At 40.1% G+C, this 15,358-nt stretch overlaps 1 protein-coding gene across 1 annotated transcript in view; it reads right to left on the bottom strand.

Moving 5' to 3' along the window:
• cacna1ha (calcium channel, voltage-dependent, T type, alpha 1H subunit a) overlaps nucleotides 1–15,358 on the bottom strand; it is a 62,524-nt gene that overhangs the window by 13,103 nt on the left and 34,063 nt on the right. The window contains exons 17-30 of the mRNA XM_067570151.1: nucleotides 13,405–13,776; nucleotides 11,157–11,260; nucleotides 10,806–10,929; nucleotides 10,039–10,107; nucleotides 9,601–9,785; nucleotides 9,358–9,484; nucleotides 8,337–8,462; nucleotides 7,637–7,726; nucleotides 6,683–6,875; nucleotides 3,918–4,069; nucleotides 3,598–3,707; nucleotides 2,984–3,117; nucleotides 2,487–2,557; nucleotides 564–642 (exon numbers count right to left, since the gene is read on the bottom strand). Coding sequence (XP_067426252.1) covers nucleotides 564–642; nucleotides 2,487–2,557; nucleotides 2,984–3,117; nucleotides 3,598–3,707; nucleotides 3,918–4,069; nucleotides 6,683–6,875; nucleotides 7,637–7,726; nucleotides 8,337–8,462; nucleotides 9,358–9,484; nucleotides 9,601–9,785; nucleotides 10,039–10,107; nucleotides 10,806–10,929; nucleotides 11,157–11,260; nucleotides 13,405–13,776 — 1,936 coding nt within the window. The remainder of the gene's footprint in view (nucleotides 1–563; nucleotides 643–2,486; nucleotides 2,558–2,983; nucleotides 3,118–3,597; nucleotides 3,708–3,917; nucleotides 4,070–6,682; nucleotides 6,876–7,636; nucleotides 7,727–8,336; nucleotides 8,463–9,357; nucleotides 9,485–9,600; nucleotides 9,786–10,038; nucleotides 10,108–10,805; nucleotides 10,930–11,156; nucleotides 11,261–13,404; nucleotides 13,777–15,358) is intronic.

Raw genomic sequence — 15,358 nt, 5'->3', positions numbered from 1 at the left:
GGAGGCAATATGTAAATAAATGTGATCATGCAAATGTGATCTTTCCCTGTTAGAAACAAGCCCTCTGATATGAGAGTGGTGGAGAGAGAGAGAGAGACAGATGGGGGTAGAGAAGGAGGATTCTACAGAGACGGTTCAGACGGGGAATTGTGCTGTAAGTCGTGACTGTTGTAGTAACGAGTGGATTCAAAAACATTTTCCGTTGTGGCTTGTAGAGCGTGTGTTTCCTTAACCTGACGCGCCAGATGGTTTGTTACAAAGAACCATCTGAGAAGTCGCCTTTGGAAACTGTTTGGAAAAAAAGGCAGGCGCTTTCAAAAAATACTTCGCAGGTGATTGGACGAACCATCTGTCTATCACCGTCTTATCTTGCAAGGCAGCTGGATTCGATCACGCGAGAATCCTCATAGGGACGCTGATTGGTCCAATACACTGGCGGTTTGGACACAAGCGCATAACTTGAAGCCTGACAAGATGGATTCTCGTGTTCTCTCATGATGTCATGATCTCACGAATCCATCTGCCTCGCAAGGTAAGTGTTTTCTGCCAATAAAGTGACTTACCCAGTTTGCCAAAAAGCTCCACTCCCAGTGCAGCGTAGATGAAGAAGAGCAGCATGAAGAGGAGACCAAGATTTCCCACCTGGAAGCAAAATTTATGTTAGATCCCTCTGCACACCAAGCACTGCAGAATAAATATTGCTTGTTTAAAGCTCCAGCGAACAGAAGCCATTAAGATTTATATCATTGTATTGATTCCTTTTTACACTAATCTATCCATGCAACATAAATGGAAAGAACATATTTACAAAAATGTCGTGTACCTAAGTAAGAAAGCAAGTAAAAATGGGTCTGATGCAAACTACATCAGGTTACACAGGTGGATATACGCATCGAGAGCTGCTTCTTTTCAAACTCTGATTGTACACTGCAGACAGGTGTATTCAAAACCTAAACTTCTTGGTGCTGTACATCAGCAAGGTAGAGAAAACAAACCATGAAGCCTTTTCCTGTCTTTTTTAAGGAGAACATGCATTTAAATACCATCCTCCTTAAGTTCAATTTCACACAGGAAGTCTAAAAGTGCCTCTGGGACAATAAATTAACAAAATTTATAAAATATTAATTTTACCTGTAATAAATCTACTAAGGCCTTTTCTATTATTATTATTGACAACAGCTTTAGAACTCTTAGCTTGCTGGTGAACCAGTAGTGCCATAAAAAACTTTATACTCTTGCTATGATTACACCTGCATCACATGCCATCGGAAAGTCCCCAGGAAGTTGTCTTTTATCCGATTTCTAAAAATGTGCTCTTGTGCACTCAGTGCCCCCGATGGTTATATCTGTACACTTGACATTTAAAAAATAGCAGGACAGTGGAGTCTGTCACTGCATGTGCATCATAATCTTTGGTACAGCTGCTCTTTGCCTCTAAGAATTGTGGCAGGCAGTGGGGGGGGGAGAGAGAGAGAGACCCGAGATCCTTCCATAGCATCCCTGGACTTTAAAAGGAGCACGTTGACTGAATAGAGGAAGCACATTCAGGAAGGAGGGGTGGTTGTACGATCTGGCTCTAAACGTCTATCAAGGTCAAATCAATGCAAAAATTCTGGATGTACTGGGCATCAGTCAGAAAATTGAACTGATTCCTTGGCACCCTCATGTGCCCTCCTGCACCACCTACTTTGATTGATAGTGTCTTAACACATGAGTGACAGAATAGATCATTATTGATGAGAGAGGAGAGAGAGAACTGTCATATTGTTTTACCCCTCAAATGTTAAGACACTGCTTAATAATGCTATTTGATTTACTCTGAGCTGCAGTGAATTCAAGAAATGATGTCCAATGTAATGCATTTGGCATTATCATGCACATGTAGGAGTGCACAACGCTGTATAGACATAAAGGAGAAGGAATGTACATATGGAGATACTTCAGGGTTAGAATCTGAATTTTGTAAAGTCAACAGATATGTTAAATATTCATCAAGAAGCATAAATTTTTCAGAGGGCTTCCTATTCCTAACAAAACCTCCATATTCACTCTACTTTCACGGAAAAACATAAATAAAACAGAAAACAGAATCACTCTTTTGCAGGCACATGCAGAGGGAGGGTTGAGGGTGCCCAAGCACCCTTGATGCCCCTTGATGTCCAAAGTGCCCTTTTGTCAAGTAGTATTCTATATTTTTTTGGGGGGGGTTTGTTTTGTTTTTTGTAAAGGCCTGCCTGTGACACTTATCAAGAAGAACATTTAACAACGAATATAATAATAATATCTTAAGATTCCATGTTACATTCTGCTTGGGTTGCTGTAATTCAACATGTTATGCTGTAAATGATGTTATATGGTGTTTTAAAATCTTGTCCCATGCGCCTCTTTTTAACTTTGAGCAGCTTTCCCTCTTAAGGTCTCTGCATGGCCCTGATCTTTTGTGTTTGTTTGTTTGTTTTGAGACTCAAAAGAGTTTGTGTGTTTACCTGTGGCAGTGCTTGCATGACAGTATCCAACAGAGACCTCATCCCTGTGGCCATCTTTAGGAGTTTGAGTACTGCAGAGAGACACAGGAGCAATTTTAAACAGCAACAACTTTGTTCACAGACATTTGCTCCAGAATTCATACTGACATGACTAAATACCAGCACTAAGGCCACAGCAGGGAGGCACCCCAGATTTACATTTAATTCTTGAAACCAGTAGTTGTTGTACACACAAACAAGCACTAAAAATGATCTATGATGCATATTGATGAATATACAAGAATAAACAATACAGAACAGTGTTTTCCACAAAGTATATAATGGTTTAATGTTAACAATGTGTGCTTGTGTCTGTAGTGATGACTCACAAACTGACACAGCTACGACTAACTGTGTGTTTTGTAACTGTATACACGATAAACCAAGTATAGATTTGAGAGTCTGTGTGTGTGTGTGTGTGTGTGTGTGTGTGTGTGTGTGTGTGTGTGTGCGTGTACCTCGTGCTATCCTTAGTACTCTCATGATTCTGATGATGGTAGGATTGATGGGCAGCGCTGCGTTCATTTTCAACTCCTCCAGGGTGATGCCCATGATGGACAGTGCCACTATAGCTACATCCAGCTGGTTCCACCTAAACATACATAAAAAAAAATAAAAAAAATGCAACATAGACTGCTGTTACTCCAATCAGTATTACAGACTACATGCACAGCCCTCTGACACACATCTCTGCAAATTGACTCAAAGTTTATCCTATCATATCTACAGTAATAGGTGGTATTGCTTGATGCTGGTAAACATAAGAAGAGTATAGGAGTGGAAGTCATGCTGCCTATCTTCCCAAAGAACTATGCATGTGCAACTATTTCACATCATCATATATTGTAATTAGGAAATAATGACACATAGTTAATAATTGATAACTATTACATTTTGACAGTTTTTTGGGGAGTTTTTCCTTATCCCGACTGAGGGTCTAAGGATAGAGGGTGTCATATGTTGGACAGATTATTAAGCCCCCTTAAGGTAAATGTGTGATTTGTGATATTGGGCTGACTTGACTTACAGGATTGGGTGCATAATAACATCTACATTCATCCCACTGTGTTACCTGTCTTTGAAGAACCTGTGTATACCGAATGCCACAAGTTTGAGCAGGGCCTCGATGACGAAGATGCAGGTAAACACGTAGTTACAGTACTTCAGAACCTCCTCTAGATACTGAAACACACAAACACACACAAACATATACAGACACACAATTTATCTCAACTCAGTGACTAGATTTTTTTCTAAATTTGGAATTGACGGAAATAATAAAAAATAAACATACTGAATAATGTAAATTTAAAAGAGAGCCATATCATTTGAGTGAATGGTGGTGAAATACGTATACTGACTAATGTTTGTGTGTGTATGTGCACACTTTACCTGCGGCTGATTGTAGTGCTCAATGCTCATGGTGAAAACATTGATGCAGATGATGAAGGTGATGAAGAGGTCCAGGTAATGGCTGGTACACAGTGTGTGGATGGTCAGACGCAGGGGAGAGTAGTCCGCATAGTAGGGCCTCTGTTTGGCCTCTGGAGCACACAAACACACATGCACACACACACATGAACACACACACACATATACAGAGAGACGGATATCAAAACACAGACAGACACAGAGAGACAACTGTGAGTAAATGTGCTTTGAATTTAAAATATCACGTGTCCAGTGGTGTGCACAAGGAGGAGTAGGGGCAAGGAAGGCGACCACCACTGCCCTTTTTGCTCAAAATGTCATTATTTCACCAGGGTATGTTCAGTATGTGTCCTTATGGGATTCCAAGCAATATTTTTTGCCCACATGTCACATCAGAGGGGTTCTTGAACAGCCCAGGTGCCCTTCTGGTTATATCAAATTCCAATCTGCTGTGACCTCTAACTGTAACTTTACTCACAGTGGTGGTGCCCCTTTTTCATTTTCCCCCTCACCCCAAAGATATCTGGTGCACACCACTGCCTGTGTGGTATGTTTGAATAAAAGTGGACATGAGAGTCACAGATAGGCTACATTAGAAATGCAATATTTGCATCCAGGAATTCCCCTACCTACAGTAAAACTACAATGTCTTATTCTAAGATGTGTGGTAACACAACAAGATATCATGTGTAACTAAGACAGTTTGAGAGTTATTGCAAGGTGTTTTTGCTCGTTTAAATGATTCTCCCCGCTACCAGTATTTGTGCTAGGCTCCATCACAAAGGAACCTGTCTCCATACTGGAGTAAAAGAAATTGATAAAATCTTCTCTGACTTAGAATAAGATGGCAAACTAGTGCAGAGTTTCAGAGTGCAGGGAGCATTTTGACAAGATTCAGTGCCTCTAAAATAATTTTATTCTTGTCAGGGTAGAGACATTAGTCTTCCATTGTGGTCTGTGTATTCAGACTTCATTGGGCAGTCTGAATACATAGAATACACTTTACTATGATAATAACATGATAACAAACTTTTTAGTAGGTGGATAGATCTTTCATAGAAAGAAACCTTACTACATTTGAAGAATAAACAGGCTATGTGTAGTTGTAATCATAAATAATAAATATAACTGAGAAATATCTAACATACATAGACTTTTTTTTGACTGTGTACTCACAATGTCCATATTGATGATTTTGAGTGTATTTGTATGTGTATGTGCATGTTTATATATCACCCTCCATGGTGAAACAGTATGTGCAAGGTGAAATAGTATGTGCATGCTAACATGCCTTTGATGTAAAGGTTAATGTCTGTGATTGAGAGGGGCCACACAGGGTAGGTTCAACAACACAGTTTTTCACAAACAGGGTCATTAATGAATTTCTTTGAGTATTCCTTTGATATAATATTGTGTTTATTTATTCCACATTGCTTTACCATTCAAATTCCAAATCAACTTTTAGACCGTGACTGTGATGTTGAACACACTGGAGCCATTTTCCTCTCCAATGGCATAACTACAGTCATTTAAACCCTCAGAAAAATCTCAATAGTCTAAAACTTTTTTTTAGACTAATAAAATTGTATGGCCAAACACTGGAGTTCGGAGTTTTTCTCTGAGACAGATGTGATGATCATCACTATCTATATATGACATCTGGAGATATTACATTTATTTGGAGTTTTAGCAGTTTTAGACCAGTGAGACATGTTACAAACAGGATAAAAACAGCGGCGCTCTGCTCACACCATATACTGCCTTCTCATGTAATTATGAAATTGATGTGCATTGGGTGTTTTTCAGCTTGACACATTACCACAATACAGATAAAAGCCTGCACGGCAATATTTGGACTTGCTTTTGCAATAGGTGGTGTGTTTATGATGTTTCTGTCAGCATGTGCTTATATTTTCTAATAACTGTAACAAATAGTCTTTCTTTTCTAAATAACTTAACATCTTCTACAAACTCTTTCGCCAAACATATTTGCAGGTATAGCAGCCACAACGTCTGCTATGTTTCTGAGTCTGCCAGTCAAAGCACGTTGACAGGAAATGTCCTCCTACCCGTGTCGAGAGACGCCTCGGGGACAGGGTTGTACATGCACTCAAAGGGAGGGAAGGTACATCTGAACTATCAATCTATCACTAAGAAAATGTCCTGAGACATATTGAGGAAAGCAGCCACCTTGATTAGTTTCACATGCAGAAGGTGCTGCAGAGGTTTACTTCAGCAGTAGTAAAATCTAACTTGCATCAGGAATGGGATTAAAACAGGATTTGGTATAAAAAGATATAATTTTAGCACTAAATTACATACAGACTACTTAATACTGTACTGTTGCTATTGTGAATACAACTGTGTCTGTTATATTGTTTAAAAGTGAGCATACAAATTTTAAGTTAATCCATATGTATGATTAAGAGGTTGGTTAGATTGGCCTGTTTTCCAACGTTTTCCATGCAGTGTTAGGGGAGGGTTGAGGGTGGGCTGCAGTCATGCAGTTACATGCGTCAGAGTGGCGTAGCCCACGCCGTCTGTCATTGATCAATCACTGTTTGCGTGAGCTAGCCAGTCTGTCTAACTCTCCCTCTTTTTATACATTTTAAGTCTGATAATATTTCCCTTTATCATCTCTCTGTCATTCTCTCTTTTTTTCAGGCTCTGAAAGCAGGCAGTGCTCAGAAAGATAGACTACCGACCAGCCCCTTCATTCTCCTTACTCCTGCGCTTTTTCTCTATCATTTTGAGCCTCTTCTCTTCCCGTAAGCGGGCCTCCTCCTCCTCCTGGTCCTGCCGGCACTTGTGGAAGTTCTCCACCACCACGCCGACAAACATGTTGAGGACGAAGAAGCTGACGATGAGCAGGAAGGAGATGAAGTAGAGCAGCATCCAGGGGTTGTGGTTCCTCACAGGCTGAGAGGAGAGGAGAGGAGAGGAGAGGAGAGAAGAGAAGAGAAGAGAAGAGAAGAGAAGAGAAGAGAAGAGAAGAGGAGAGAAGAGAAGAGAAGAGAAGAGAAGAGAAGAGAAGAGAAGTGTTTCAATGGTCTCTAAAGCACAGTATTTTACATCGACAATCCTTTGGTTTCTAGTCTATCATCGTATCACATTGCTGAAATTATAACTGAGGTGTGTGAGACTACACTCTTTCAGCACATTACACCACAGGCAGTCCTAGATCTGAGGACAGCAACATCAATTGAAGCTTTGAAGCACCTGCTATAATCTCACCTTTTAAGCCTAGCTTTTACTTCGAATCTGTTCTTACTACACCACCGCCATTTAACACGACTTATTTTGTCTCTATGTCTTTTTTCTATCTTTTTCAGCGTATTTATTATTTGCGCATGTCATTTTTTCGAGTGGGGATTACAGCACCACTGTTCTCCAGCATGCACATTACAGGGCAAAGAAACATATCATTAAATTATTATTTCACACATAATACAACTGCAGTGTGCATGCAACTACAATAAAGTTAGGAGCATGAATGACAGCTTTTTGAAAATGGTTTCCTACATTATTATATACAGTAGAGTGTCATACAGTGTTTTGTGTAACATCAGAGGGGAGTGTCAGTGTGATCTTCAGGCTTTATGTAGCTGATACCGAGCCATTAGCAAATGTCAATCATCCCAATCCTGCAGAACACTTCGGCACACCCCTCACATCATTACCTGTTGGTCCACTCCCACTGCATCCAGGCCATCATACATAATGTTTACCCAGCCATCCTTACAGGACAGCACAAACAAAGACATCAGAGCCTGAATGGGAAAGACAGAAATGTAAGTCAACACACAGGGATTTCCTCTGTCATAACATTACTATCACCAGCATTTTGTTACAGTATTAATATTCATTTCAGTTGGAAACAACAATAAATATTAGATCATGTGCAATGCTAACATTTCTCTCTCCCTGTAATAAATGATGGCTATCCATGATGTTTTTTTTTGAGGATAAGGAGTATTTCCAATAAAACAAGGTAGACAGGTATACCATATTATAATCTTTTAGATATATTGTCACGGACATTAAATAAATCTATAAAAAATAATCACATTCTTAAATTGAGTTATTTAAACCGCCATCCTCGTTTGTTAATGTGTAATTTAAGTATCTACTGCTTGAGTGTGAGACGTCCGCACTCCGTAAAATATCTTACAAGTGGGACAATATGATTGTTCAGGCCGGCAACTATGTTAAATATCAGCTCTATGTAGAGAAAAACACAAATACACCCACTGTACTGTATTTTATTTTCTGTTGAATTAGTTATTAATTACTTTTTATCCATAGCTTTTAGTTCATTCATTTTATTTTCGGCCTGAACACTGATCTTCTTTCTTCTTCCCTCAGTCCATGAGTCCTTACCTGAACCAGGTTGTCAAAGTTGTACTTCCTCCGTATCCAGCGGTAGTTGGCTTGCAAACAGTCCGACTTGTTGGTGATATTTTTCGTGTCCAGACCTTCACAGTGGTAGAACTTCCCTTTGAACAGCTAGCGAGCAAGACAGAGAGAAAACAGAGTGAGGGCTGCAGGGCTGTTTGGCTGCCATTTACACATTATCTCAATTGCACCAGAGCTTGTGGCTTTTTAAACATCCAACTATTAATGCCAAGAATAAAAGGACATTTCATAGAGCACATTCTTATCAGAGGTTTTTCCTGAGTGCTCGGCTAAAAGCTGGCCTGAGGGTCATGTTGTCCCTTTTCACACTTAACCTAATTGTCATTCTTTCAAAACTCACACTGTTAAGGAACAAAAGCTTATTGTCTGTTGGATATTCAAGACATTTTCAATCCCCCCTAAAAGCCACATTCACATGCAGCTGCCAATCAAGACTGACATTTAAAGAGAAACTTTGTTATTTTCCCATCTTTTTGTGTCAAAGTGACTAATGGGGACAACAATTTTTGAAATTGATCCGGTATTGAGTGAGAGCGCTGCAGCTGGCAGCTGTGAAATGAGCTGCAATGTAATCCTATGGGGCAATAGCGACCCGTCAATGTAGGCCCGCTGACAGGCTCAGATTGTTTTTATAAGTCTGACAACATTATGGAAAGCACACTACAGAGAAATAAGATGTTTTTCTTTTCCTTTCGCTTGATCTGTTCTATTTGTTATTGTGCCTAACCAAGTCTCACTCAAAGGAGAAGTCTCAATCTGAAATTGGGGACGCATTGTAATGAATTAGCGTTTACGCTACAAAGGATATGTAGTCAAATGTGTCCCGTACCACCTTGGCAAGTGGTTTGAGTGATCACATCACAATGCATCTTGGTTTACATTTGTATTTACCGCTGTCAGTGAGATCTGATTGCCCATGATGCATTTTAAAATCAAGTGTAAACAAGGTCTTGGACGAGTTGCGAGACTGTGACTTGCAAAATACCTGCACCCCCAAGATGCCAAAGACAATGAAGAAGGCGCAGCAGATCAAGACGATGTTTCCGATGGGTCTAAGCGAGGTGATTAGAGTCTCCACAACTAGCTTTAGTCCCGGGGCTCGACTGATCACCCTGGAACACACAAACATAAACACAAACATTATGTTAGTAATACAAACAAAAGAAATACAGTTGACAGAAATATAACATAAGACACACACACACATATACACATATACGCCATGTACCTCAGTGGGCGTAGCGTTCGTAGCAGTCGTAGGACTCTGAGGATGCCCAGGATCCTGTTTCCACCAGTATAGGCCAGAGAGACCAGAATGTCGACCAGAGACACAAACACCAACAAACCATCCAGAACGTTCCAGCTGGACTGGAGGTAGGTCTGCTTCCCAAAGCAGAAACCCAGAGCTACAACCTGGTGTTAAAGCACAAAACGAGTGATCGGAGCTGAAAACATTAAGGGATTACTAAACCATGACTTCAATGGTAAATCAAACTTATAACTACTGAATTACTGATCCAGAATTAAAATATTAGTTTGAAACATTTACTTAGCACATACTACAAACTGCATCTTGAAAAAATGCTGGATATCGTAAGCCAAATCTAAAAATGCTATAGAAACTGTAAAATATAAACTCAACCACAATAAAAACTGTGATGTTTACCTTTATGGTCATCTCTGCCAGGAAGATCACAGTGAAAACATAATTGGACACACTCAGGAACACTCGCTCCTAAATGAGAAGAGTGAGATTCATTTTTACCACACATATACCATGTTGGCGTGAATATGACATTATGCTTTTTTTTTTCCTAGACATTTGGAAAGGGGGAGGTGTTTTATATTTAAGGGCTTGATATTTTGTATTCACCACAGTACATGTTCTCTTTGAATGGAGCAAACACCAGCTGTTGTTTTAACCTGTGAGGCTGTTTTTAAGTAGAGTAGTGTGGATAGTTTTAAGCCTTGATGTTGCTTGGCTAGTGAGTTTCTATCCGTCTGTTTACAGTGTGTCTACATACTTAATCAGCCCCAGAGGTCTGCAGTCACTTTAATGTAATGGAGTTTTCTGAACAGACAGAATAATCTGTCTAGGCGTCAAAACACACGGTGTCACAGATGACAGAATTATGTTAGAAGCTTGTGAGCCTTAAAACACAGACATAAGCAGTTATTCACTTGAAAGCTTGGCTGTTGACAGCTGTTTAAAGTTGTATTTTTACCTGTAAATAACTCAATTTTAAAATGCCATATTTATTTTTGGACTTTTTTCTTTTAGTGATTTACTTGATTCGCCAGTTACGTGACTAAAGCATAAACCGTTCCACGTTAGTTAATAAGGAAAAGGATGACTGAAAAACACAGCTGGAATGCATGCAGACACCTTGTAATTGTAGGTTGTCTGCGTGTGTGTGTGTGTATGTGTCTCACCGTGCTGTGAGGCTGTATATCAGGTCTTTCCAGAGCAATGGTGATGCAGTTAAGGAAGATGAAAACCAGAACCACGTGGTCGAATATTTTGTGGGAGATCACACTTTGGCACCACACACGGAATCTAAACACACAGATGACAGAATTATGTTAGAAGATGAGCGTGTGCTCAGTCATCTATGAAATGGTCAGTTAAAGCTATCGACCAGACAATTAGCAGTAGAGAAAAGCAGAAAAGGAGAAGAAAAATGAGAGAAAGGAGCCAAGATAATTGAATAAAGAAACCAGAAGCAAGGAGAGGAAAGAGAAAAAAGAAAATAAAATATGTGTGTGTGTGTGTGAGAGACTCACAGGCTCTCTGGAGAGAACAAGTACAGCGTCCAGTCTTCATGCTCTTTGCACCAGCGGGGCTTCATGTTACGGAGCTCTTTCTTGATCCAGTAGCAAATAGAACTCTGTAACAAAATAAGCACCAGCAACAATAAAGTAACACTTTAATTGTAATTCAGCATTACATAATATAATCAATACATTTACCGTCAACAGTGAAATCATTACTTTTATTGAGGAGGTGTAATTATATGCGCACATCACATAGGTTCAAGGCTATACACAGATGTGGTAACAATTTTTTAAACATTTTGACCTGACGAAACAAAAATCCGACTTGGTTGGAAAGATTATCTATTTGAATATATTTCATGGCTTGGAGTCAGTGTGCAGGCGTAACTTTTTTTTCATTATTACTATTATTACCATCAACACTAAAGCCACAATCATCACTGTCATATCAGTGCTGTCAACACCTTCATTATCCACACTGAGATCAACAGCTGAAAAAAAAAAGAAGCAGCATGCAAAGAGGCCTGCCACAAATCATATCCCCTCAAAGCCAAAAACAATGACGTAAGTTTTTTCCCCCTTGGTCGGACAAACGAATGCCTTATATTTATAATGGCGAGATTGTCTATGGTATTAGTAGCAGGTCTGTTGATGGGGAAATCGCTTTTAATTCTGTCCAAAGATGACTGCCTGAACTAAACTATAATTTATAATCTACAAAGTCAATTTCAGTATTAAAAATGTCAGTATTCCTTTTTCATGCACTTGTAGCCACAACAGTTAAAACAGCTACAAGAGCCAAAACATATAGCTGATAGTATTTTGTATGTACTGTGCTTGTTAAAATCTTGTCGAAGACCTGCTTGGATATTACATACACAATATTAAATCATCATCTGTAGAGAGAGCGTTTCCCTACCTTTCTGAGGAGCCTCTACTGATCCAATAAACAATACAATTCTTCAGATATTATTTAAAGGCATGTTGTATAACTTCATTGTCAAAGAACAGAGGGTCTGTTTTGCAGCATCAGTAGCTGTATTTTTGAGGATTGTACAAACCACACTGTGCATTAAAAACAGTAAGCAGTATAAACAGTCTCCAGTGTTGCTGATGTTAGCCCTTTCACATTGTAAATCTATGGGGACACCATAAACAAGTGTTTTCTTGCAAAGTAGAGATGAGGATAATTGGACCATAACTCACAACTTAGCAAGTCCACAACATGCTCGATAGAAAGTGTTGTGAAACTCATTAAAGTTTCTAATAAAATAAACAGAAGAAAGCTTAGGTGCACAGCTTCTGTACTTCAGGATTCTAATTAAAAACAGCCCAAAGTCAGGCATCTAAGACACCACTTATTTGGCAGACTGCCGCTTGTGTGTGTGTGTGTGTGTGTGTGTGTGTGTGCATCTGGGTGTGTCCTTTAGCATGAGTGTGTGTAAACTGGATGAAAAGAGCCTGCTGCTCAGATATCCTTGGAGCTAAAATCTGTAATCCCTGACATAGACACACACAGAGAAGCACATGTAAATACACACGTCTCAGCTGGCACACTACGCACACACACTGATGCATACTCCTGCGTGTGCACATGCAAACACATACCCATACATGCATACAGTGGCAGGGGGTCTGTATTAATCCTCCCATATTCAGTGTGTCCGGGGAGAGGCCTTTTGTGTCAGTGGATTTCATGCCTTTATAAACTCAATTTGCAGGAAATAAAACCATCAACACTGTCATCACAGAGGTCATCCAAATCCACCAGGGGAGTTCACCCTTCTCTGGTTCACACACACACACACATTGACTGTACATACACAAATTAGCTTGTACCCGCTGAGAAAACAATTACCGCTCAAGCCAATCAATGACAGCATGACAACTGGTGTCCCTGCAGGCGTCACCGTGTGAACACAAAACATACGCGCACACTATAATATCTCAAAGTAAGCATGGGACAAAGGACAAAGAAGACAAAGGGGGAAAGGATAAACAGAGGAAGGTAGAGAAAAACTGAAATAAAGTGAGCAAACAAAGTCAGGGAGGGCAGATTGAGAGATTAAAAATTTACATAATAGCTTCACAATTCTGCTCAGTCTTGTGTGTGTTATTGTAAAAGCTCTGTGTAAATAAAAGGTTGATGATACTTGCTGGGATGACATCAGGCCAGGGACCTTTAAAAAAACGCTAGAAGACCTCGCTGTAGGTTTTTCAAAAAACATTTTGAAAGCTATGACTCAAGGTAACTTACATCATCGTCCAAGTCATCCTCAGGTGAGGAGTCTTCCTTAGGGTCTGAGTTCAGGTTGGGATCGTAGGTCAGGGTCCTGCCGTTGCAGTCCCCATACTCTGCTATTATGGAAGGGCAGAGAGTAGATGCCTGCAGCAGCTCCAAGGACCCTGGCCGTAGTCTGTTGTTTCCCCCAGCCTCCCCCTTGTCTTCCCCGCCATCTTCTTCCTCTCCTCCCTCCCCGGACAATAGGCTCTCCCTCTCCCCGCTGGTGTCTCGCCTTTTGAGGCTCGGCGCTCTTCCTAGGCTGTTCCAGCTGGAGCGACGGCTTCCCCATGAGCTGCCAGACCCACGGGGAGGAAGAGGGGAGCGCCGCCCGGGACTGGAGTGGCTCTGGAGAGGGACAGCAGATAGGGGTAAGCATTATGTGTGTCTATGAAAGTGTGTGTGTGTTTGTTTGTGTGAGACTTAGTTTCTAAAACTACCAGGCCAGTTTGGGAAAAAAGTCAATTTTTCAAAAAGATATTCCCTCATTTAGTGTTTTGATGATGGTGGTGGAGAGCGCTGTCTAACACGTCAGTCCAAAATCTCCCCTAGGTGTTCAATTGGGTTGAGATGTGGTGACTGTGAAGGCCATAGCATATGATTCACATCATTTTCATACTCATCGAGCCATTCAGTTACCCCTCGTGCCCTGTGAGTTGGGGCATTGTCATCCCGGAAGAGACCACTCCCATCAGGATAGAAATGTTTCATCATAGGATAAAGTTTATCACTCAAACAACTTTGTATTGATTTGCAGTGACGCTTCCCTCTAAGGGGACAAGTGGACCCAAACCATGCTAGCTAAATGGCCAGTTGTCTTTTTCATTGGCCACAGACCTAAATAAAAAATCTCCACTACAACTCTGGTGGTGAATTTTTGTTAATCTCATTGATAATTCATGAAATGTTGTTGACAAAATGTGAATAACAATAATAAGTATTATCAGCTATTATCAGCTTCTTTCTATATATTTCCCATATGAATTCCATAATGTCCAGTAAGCAGTTAATGGCAGACAAGGCAGAGGCAACAATTGCTGTGGCTGATCGCTGCATTTTCCACAGTCATGTCCTACATCACATTTTATTAAATAACTTAGCTTCACAGGATTTTTCCTTCCCCCTGAGCTAGCACCAGGTAATTACTGTCTCCTCATATTTCCAGATCCACTTCCTTGAGGAAAAAATAATTGACACTGTTTCACAGCGCCCTGCTATCGGACATATTTGGAGCTTAAAAAATTAGTTTAGTGAACCTGCCTTCTTTGGAGCCATTGTTGGCATTATCAATAAATAGTCATTCTTTCCTTGTGTAAAAATAGGACACTTCCAAGCATAATTAAGGGAATTGAGGCAACCTTCATGGTGGTGTTTCTGATCAATTAACGGTTCACTCATGGACTGAAATATTTAAAGCCTGTGATTAACTCCAGTGTTACCTCATGGGACTTGAGTCTCTGGTTTCTCAGGCCCTTTGTGGTGCTCCATTTGCAACACATCCTCATAATTAAAAAAATTATGATAATAAATAAATTAAAAAACAAAACAAAACAAAATGACAGTATAGATTTAAAATTCAGCCGGCAAAAAACGAACTATAGTTATGTTTACACCATCTCGCGGCCATAGTAATGCACTCCAGAACAACCCATAGGAGCGTAATATGCTGCTTTCCAAAACCGCTACAAATCACGGTTAGAAAATAATGATGTTTTCTGGTGTGACAATGCTGTGGTTAAGGTCTGGTTAGGTTTAGGCACAAAAACCACTTGGTTAGGGTTAGGGAAAGATCATAGTTTGAGTTAAAATGATCATGGTTTATAGTTCCTTAAAGTTATGCAACCTTTTTCGTCATGGCAACAGTAAACACAATGACATTACAGTTTTTTAAAAAATGTTCCGACTTGCGGTTGGAAACAGGAAGCGAACT

Source organism: Thunnus thynnus, chromosome 17, assembly GCF_963924715.1.
Source record: "Thunnus thynnus chromosome 17, fThuThy2.1, whole genome shotgun sequence".
NCBI classification, from domain to species: domain Eukaryota; kingdom Metazoa; phylum Chordata; class Actinopteri; order Scombriformes; family Scombridae; genus Thunnus; species Thunnus thynnus.
Note: the sequence above shows the minus strand (reverse complement) of the source record. Positions and strands in the feature narration are given on the sequence as shown.